Source organism: Ruditapes philippinarum, unplaced genomic scaffold, assembly GCF_026571515.1.
Source record: "Ruditapes philippinarum isolate M1 unplaced genomic scaffold, ASM2657151v2 ctg32_1_1_1_1, whole genome shotgun sequence".
In the NCBI taxonomy this organism is placed as follows: domain Eukaryota; kingdom Metazoa; phylum Mollusca; class Bivalvia; order Venerida; family Veneridae; genus Ruditapes; species Ruditapes philippinarum.
In genome coordinates, this window is record NW_026860502.1 from 954,570 (window position 1) to 962,681 (window position 8,112).

General features: G+C 32.5%; 1 protein-coding gene across 1 annotated transcript; it reads right to left on the reverse strand.

Annotated features, from left to right (window-relative positions):
* Window positions 1-363: 363 nt before the first annotated feature.
* LOC132760348 (uncharacterized) lies at window positions 364-7,736 on the reverse strand. The gene is made up of 4 exons (XM_060752325.1): window positions 7,692-7,736; window positions 3,643-3,957; window positions 3,159-3,273; window positions 364-2,508 (listed from the first exon to the last, which is right to left on the reverse strand). The coding sequence occupies exons 2-4, from the start codon at window positions 3,943-3,945 to the stop codon at window positions 1,409-1,411; spliced, it is 1,518 nt and encodes a 505-aa protein (XP_060608308.1). The 5' UTR covers window positions 3,946-3,957; window positions 7,692-7,736; the 3' UTR covers window positions 364-1,408.
* Window positions 7,737-8,112: the final 376 nt, after the last annotated feature.

The window sequence follows — 8,112 nt, forward strand, 5'->3', positions numbered from 1 at the left end:
CTAAAGATGTGCACCAAAGCTTTAAAGAAATAAGAATGAATCATTGCCAAGGCATATACCAAGCCCTTAAGTATAAAATTAACATCATTAAGTTATTTGTAATCAGGAGCAAAGTTATATATTAACGTATTCAAAAAAGTTAGGGGATACATATGTACATACAAAATTAAGAACATTTTATCATTATTTATGAGCCAAAAGCTGTTGCTAATGTCGTTAAATATTACAGTCACAAATTACAGATTTATTTTATGCTAAATGGCACAAAGGTTGCTTAAGGAGGTATGAAATGGCTGTTATAAAGATATCAAATACATGTAACAAAAATATGCAAATCTAGTTGCATTATAACAAATGTGTAAGCTCGATAATATCTTTTATTTCAGTAAAAAATGGATATTTTCTCATATATATTGAACAACAACAACAACATAACAATTTTTACTAGTATTTCAAATAAACAAACACACAAACAAACAAACAAACAAACAAATTTTCTTTTGATTGTATTGAGTTGTACCTGTCTTTATTGAAGCGCGGAAAAAGAGAAGGCGTCCCTTATACGTGTACGCGAACAAAAATATTCAAGTTTTTAAGTGCGATTTTAAGTGACGTAGATATACTAATCGAGAAAATGCCAAAAAGAACAAAACGAAACAATTAAATATTATAAATTTAAAAAAAACAACAATCTTTTTTTATGATACTTTTAGCAGACTACAATTTTTCCAAGCATGCCAAGGGTAAAAAAAAGTATTTCCCACGCTCTTGTTCTTAAGCCAATTTACGGAATTATACATTAAAGTCAAAAGCTTTATCATTTGCAGTGAGTGATATGGATTAAATTTCACTGATTAGTACGTATAAATAAATAGCTTTATGTAGCTATTTACAGTTATATACAGTTATAAAGATACAGCACTACTGCTGAACATTTATGATGATAATGATCAATATATAAAATGGCGGCTGAACATTAAAAATATCTAAACATTAAAAATATCGGTGCAACAGCTATAACACAGTCGCAAAACAATTATCAAACAATAAAGAAACAGTTATAAAATAGCTGCGGAACAGATACATGTACAAGATACAAATCAAAATATTAGACAGCTGAGAAAGAATTAGAAAATACACGGTGAGTAAATGTCAACAAGACATAAATGTTCACAAATCTGTATTCTTTTGTTTTCACCAGCCACAAGAACGGAAATTCTAGTACCGGAAGAAAATTTCAAACTCATTATAGATAGTCAATTCTCTTTTTGATCAGTTACTTAATAATAAAAAACAAGAACAAAATAACGGGCAAAACTATAACAAATGATAAACATTATCTGCCATTTCAGGTGGAGCTATTTACTAGAGCACAACTTTGTAATAAAAGCTGTGACTAGAGTTGACCCTAAAACAAATCTTTCAGATGTTTTTGTTCAGTTTCGTCAAGTATTTCATCCATTTTTGATTTCATAACTCTCTTTTTTGATATTATTAGAAGCAGCTTTCTATTACCTGAATCTGGAGTGGACTCGGTAGTTATTTCTTGGTATTCATTTCTTGTAATTATCTCCCTTTCGAACAATTTATCTGACAACGGAACGCAATGCATGTCCTTGATCAGGTGAGTGAAATTTCGACGCACATTAATCAGTCTGTCATCTAATGAGCATATTCTAGTTGGTGCAGATATTTGTCTAGTCATAACACCTTTCCCTGATGACGACGGCAATGAGAGGGTATTACACGCAACAGCGTTTTGTAATGTATGTGTTATTTTATCAACCTTTTCATGAAGCAGGGTATGTTCGAATTCAAGGGCAGCCAGTCTTCTGTCTGTAGTATTCTCATCAACTGTTTTCACTCCCGTAACCTCAGAATAATCACTCACTTGCCGTTTCAATTCAGTTTTATCTTGGTGCGATAAAAATGGATCAATTGAATTTTCAGCATCAACATTTGAAGGTTCTCTGACGACAGAATCTACAACGTTGGTATTATTACTAACACCGCTTTCTCTTCTTTTGCTGACTGTCACAGTAGTCCTATATAGTTCTAAAATAACCCAAACACTGCCGTCACTACCATTACGTAGTGTCTGCTCATTGTACTTGCTTGATGCAGCCCTATAACCAACTGTTCTTTCATTGATCAGTGTTACAAGTATCTTTCCTTTACAATCATCTTTTTCAAATGTTTCTAAATTAGTTGTTGGTGACTCACTGGCAGAAACCGGACCAGAGTCAAATAAATGTTTAAATTCCTTCTTTAGGCCTTCCGGGTTTCTTTCATAAACATCAAACTTGACGTGAAACCGACTTGGTTCACGGTCACCGTCTAGAAGTGGTTCACACTGAAATGAAAGCTCTTCACCTATTGTTATCTTCTCTTTAACATAACACGTGGAAGATGGATTTAACATTATAGTTGACGCAGTGTAGTTATTTTCTTCAAGGTTGATATTTGCCCCATGATTTCGTGAAAAGCTAATTGGATTTTCAGGAGAACCTGAAAAAAAAACTAAATGTTATATTATCTGCTGCCACTCCTAAATCATTAAAAACAAATAAAATTTACATCTGCATATAGATCAGCTGGGGCACTTAAAACAAAAAAGATTTAAAAAAGATACAAAGAAATATACTCATAAAGAAGTCGGAAATCGTTATTTGTGCTATTCTTAGCCGAATTTGAATGACAAGCGTTACAACGTCATTTTTGCGTCTTTTTTTCTCAATTAGAATAATTATTCTGGAAAAACGGTGTAACTGATCCGCAACTTTGCACACACATTAGTGGTCTAAGCCTACATCAAATGGAACATAAATCTCAAAAAAACTATTTCCAGTCCCATCAATTCAAATAACTCCAAGGAGTCCCTTTAAAATTGTTCAAATAACTTATATGTTAATTAAATGTGCCTGTCAGTGTTTGATGTAGGTTTCAACACGTCCATATTAAGTCATTCCGTTCCATTTTATACAGTTTACGTGATAAAATTTGACGTTAAAGCTTAAAGTTTTAAATTCCGACACATTCGGACATATTTCTATAATAAATTATTTAACACAAATATCATCAGATAAAACGTAAATATGATAATTTATATAAATGTGATTATAATATTAACATACGTATCAGAAAAGAAAAGGTTATACCGTTCAACAGCAACTTTGCAGAAACTTTTCCAAACTTTACAATAATCGTCAGCCATAACTTGGTGTTCCGGTCAAAAGATTTTGTAAATGTTTTTTCCAAGAACTGAGAACTGACCTGGTTTTTAATAAAAAAAATTCTAATCATATAATGCCTCTGTGATTTAGTAATATTGTTAACAATAGACTTATTCAAACATGTTTTATTTTGTTTTCATGCCTAATAAACTGATAAATCAATATTCTAAAATTATGAGAAGTTTAAACATATCTATATAAGCTTGATTGTGAAACAAGTTATTGCAACTTATTATAATCAATTTCGAGTCCGCTTCCTGGAACTAGCCAGTACTGGTGTCATATGAAGAAACGGCCGTGGTCCGAGTAGGGTTTGAACCCATAATCCCTGGGTTGAGAGGCAAACACCTTAACTACAAGGCCACCGCTGCCCCAAAAGACAGTTTCGACAAGATATTGCAGGCATTACCTCAGTGCCTCTCTCATTCAGTGTAACAGGAATCACACATTTCCGTTTATGTATACGTATTTCATTTATCTGTTTGAACGTCTGCTTTGTCCGATTTGTCGCTTCAGGATCTTCTTTGAAAAGTCCCAATTCACAGTGACCGCTTCCGTTCAATTCTACAACCACGGTCTGTCCTTGTTCCAGCGGACTCGACGAAGACGCCCATCCGCTAAATTGTTTAGGAGACCATGTTGCAGTTGATGAAGAGTTGGTCAGTGTGATATTCTGTCCGTGCGTTGAGCTGAATTTGACTTTTTCTGTCATAATGGTTTGAAGCTGATGAAATCAAACAAAAATTACATAAAAACGATTAATTCTTTAGAAAAATATCAAGAAGACGTGGTTAATAGATTTTATTTGAAAAATTTTCATGTTTCTGACATGTCATTTGAATACTTAATAATTTAATATATACAATAAACATATTGATTTATACGGAATTCCAAGCATGTGACTGCGTTGTTCGTTTATCGGACGCGGGAAAAACGAAGCGTTCATCGTTCTTTTCATCGCAAACGGACAATTGCATGAATTTTATTAAGGTTTACCGCAATCAAACTTAATGTGATAAATTAATTATGAAAAAATGTATTGAACTGGTCAGAATTAATCCAATTATCTTTTTCGATGATTGTACCTCAAAGATCATGTTAGTACAAAATGATATAGAAATGTTAGCATATCTTGCATAACAATGGCATAATATTTTCTTGAAGGGTTATTAATCTTAAAGAAATGGAACACTAAGATGTGTATGTTTCTAAAAGAACCTCTCGTGTTTCAGTAAGTGAACTCAATTTTCATCATCAACGTCTACGCAGTCGGTAGGCAATTATTTTTATAGATGCTTAATTAGTATGCAAAAATGTATGTAAATCATAATCATTATAACAATTGAACACATCAATAATCATATAATATATTAGTAACTATTATTGAACATCATAAACTGAAGGTATCTGATAAGTTCTGATATAATTCCCGCTAATTTGGACAAAATTTAAAACTAAGATTTGTGTAAAGCAAACATAGTTTGTTCGTACGAAAAAAAAACTGTTCACTAGAAAATGTAATTAGATCTGAATGAAACTTTTGTTAAACAGAGCAATTTTACTACATTTTATTTTAGAGCTATCCTTTACATTTTATTTCATAATTGCTGCAACTATCCTTTACATTTAATTTCAGTATGGCCAATGCGATTTTCAGATTTCACTCTATAATTTTAAAATGACCAATGAAAACACTTCTTATATTCAGTTTTTCTTTGTAAATTTTACATGAAGTGAAACTGATTTTTTACGGTTGCACAAAGGTGACATGTGTGTGTTTTTATTTATCTCGTGCGCAAGAGATACTATGTCGTGGCCACGAGTTACTAAGTCGTGGCCACGAGATAGTTAAGTCATGTGAACGAGATACTATGTCGCGGCCAAGAGTTATTAAGTCGTGGCCACGAGATTCTATGTCGTGACATTAATCAGACATTAATTTTGACTAAGTTATCACCCTTTGTGTGGATAATTCTATTTAGAATTGGTCAGTTTGTACGAACAACGCCCTGTTAATCTTGTTTATACGATAACTTGAGAAGTCCTGGTTTATTTCATTTGGTAGGGACAATACCCATGGACAGTAGATAGCCTATAAGGATGTTTGAAGCCAAGGGTCAAGGTAAACATGACACTTCATGTAAAATCCTTGTCAGATGAATGATTAAGAAGGAATAAGTCATGGTTTATATAACCTAGAAAGATCATTGCACCTGATCAGTAGATCACACCTGTTAATTTTGAGGCCATTAGGTAAAAAATCAGGGTCACAATGACGCTAAATGTAAAATCAATGTAATTCTTGGCCACGACATAGTATCTCGTTCCCACGATTTAACTATCTAGTGGCCACGACTTAGTAACTCGTGGCCACTACTAAGTAACTCGTAGCCCCGAGATAGTATCTCGTGGCCACGACATAGTATCTCGTTCCCACGACTTAACTATCTCGCGGCCACGACTTAGTAACTTGCAAAGCTTGCATACATTTATCAATACCGTCCATGAACTGGTTTTATTTGGCCCTTTTGGGCGTTCTCCTTTTTAACATAGATGCTACGTCATATCGTAATGTGTCCTATCTAATGCACAAATTTTTGGCTGAAAATGTGAGTTGTAAAATGGTTAAAACTATCTCACTACAACGTAGTGAGATCATGTGCAAGGTATAACTTCCTACTATCGGGCTCCATTATATGTTATTATATGTTAAAATCTTTATATTGCATTAAAGAAAACACATCAAACACTATATTTTATTTGCCACGCTTGCCTAAGTGATAAACACCTTTTCTAGTTGATTTACTGTTTTCCAAATTATATTACCAGCCCTCCTTATATATTTTTTTCAACTCGAAAATAGGTTTAAAACAAGGTGATCTGGAAATTGGTATCGATCATAGAAAAATATCGATATGCTCTACACAATCTCTTAACAATATTAAATAACGTAGAACTATCAGAAATTTAAGCTGTTTGATTCCTTGGTATTGCCTATCTTTAATTTCGGATCGGAAATATCCGGGGTATGCACCCGGCTTACGATATTGAGCATGTACTGTTTCATGCAACATGAATATATTAGAGAATGTCAGAATATCATTTTCTGTTTGCCCCAAATACAGAGAACTAAGGCGCCAATTCATGAAGAACTATTATTGTTATTGTTCTAAGCTAACGAAATTTGGAAATCTTGTCTTCTACATCAAATGCAACAATTATAAATGTGTCGAAACTTAAATACTTTGCAACAAAACTACGTGCCTCCTTATCATAATTACATTATTATTTAGATGAAGTACTTTCTATTTAATTAAACAGAGAAACACATCATTATACTATATAGTTATATTTGTTTAAACTTCACACAGCGTCAGCGTATAATATGCTAAATGTTTGTGTTGTCACGTAAAATCCATCGTCGGATACCCACGGCCGAACCATTAACATTTATCAGCCGTGGGATTTTTTGGCGATATTCAGTCGCACCTGTTGCTGTTAATCGACGCAAATCGATTCATTTTACCCACGGTTGATTGCATGTTATGTCAATCGTGGGTATCCGACGATGCGTAAAATCTTATTTTCAAAGAATGTTTAGGAAAAAAGTAATTATATTTGTCTTTACAGTACTCCTGTACTGTAAATTATTTAAACATGCATGTCTATTCATTATCACTGAACTGGTTATTTTGTATTGCTATAAACTTGTTATTTGTTTTATGCCAATAAAATTATTTGAATTGAGTTGAGTTAAATACAACATGTACTTGTTTGTGTACTTTCGTTCGAGGGATTTAAGACGCATGTTATTATTAGCATAGTAACATGCAAACATTCGAACTTTACATGTACAAATTAAAGCGATAGTTATTAGGTTATAACCTTATTTCATTTTTTTCCTTCATATGCGACTCTTTATTCAAAGACTCGCGTGTAGGTATTGTATGATATGATACCATCTTGAATCATTAAAAGTGTGGCATTAAATTACTAACGATTTTTTTGTATTTTGTTTTTACAAAAAAACGTCTAACTTATTTATGAAACGAAACAGGAAACAAAACATTTCTATGCACTTAATATCACTCCATTCTTTTCATGTGCACTTAATATCACTCCATTCTTTTCATGTAGATACATGTCTCAAACCGAAAACGAAAGTACATCTTCAAACATATTTTTTCTAAAGTAAACAAGGTCATAAAATTATTTTAAAAAGGTTCACAAAATAATTAACTAGACGCATATTGTTTGTTTTTATCTATATAGAACTGCAATGAAAAAAACTAGTGTCAACGTCAAAGAAATAAAAAAACGAAAGTTGACTAATGTTTAAAAGACGATATATAGTCTTAAGTGTAGGAAATAATTTAGATAAGACATATGAAAAAATACGTACATATCATTTACTGGCACCAGAGTCCTTAAATAATCATAAAATAAATGAAATCATACCCATATAACACAAACTGCCCGAAATATTATCCAAAAAATATCCCCCCCCCCCCCCGTATATACTGTCATATTATATAATATTCGGAAATGATAACATTATACATAATTATATTTATTTTAACAAAATAGACAAAATATTTACCTCATGCTATTTTCTCAAAAAATGTACTTATATAAAACGATGATTTAAATCAGGGTCTAAATTATATTTGAAAGACCCTGTTTAAATTAATCATACAAAAAAAAAACAAGAGATAATTTACTTCCGCGGTCTCGCAGTACACAGGTAGAAGAGCTTCTCGGGTATTTCCGTCAAGTTCCGGTAGAGTATTAGTCAACAGTGTATCGAATGGATTATAATGCAAATAAACGGAAAATGACTAAGTTTGTATTTGTAATTCAGAATAAAAGACTTCAGCAA

Bases quoted from the DNA above. Each gene is read 5' to 3' on its own strand.
- LOC132760348 (XM_060752325.1), bottom strand. From the start codon at position 3,945: ATGACAGAAAAAGTCAAATTCAGCTCAACGCACGGACAGAATATCACA. The intron at 3,274-3,642 runs GTAATGCCTGCA...ATTAAAAACCAG, and splicing joins TGAATGAGAGAGGCACTGAG to GTCAGTTCTCAGTTCTTGGA. The intron at 2,509-3,158 runs GTATAACCTTTT...TTTTTTTTTCAG, and splicing joins TGCAAAGTTGCTGTTGAACG to GTTCTCCTGAAAATCCAATT.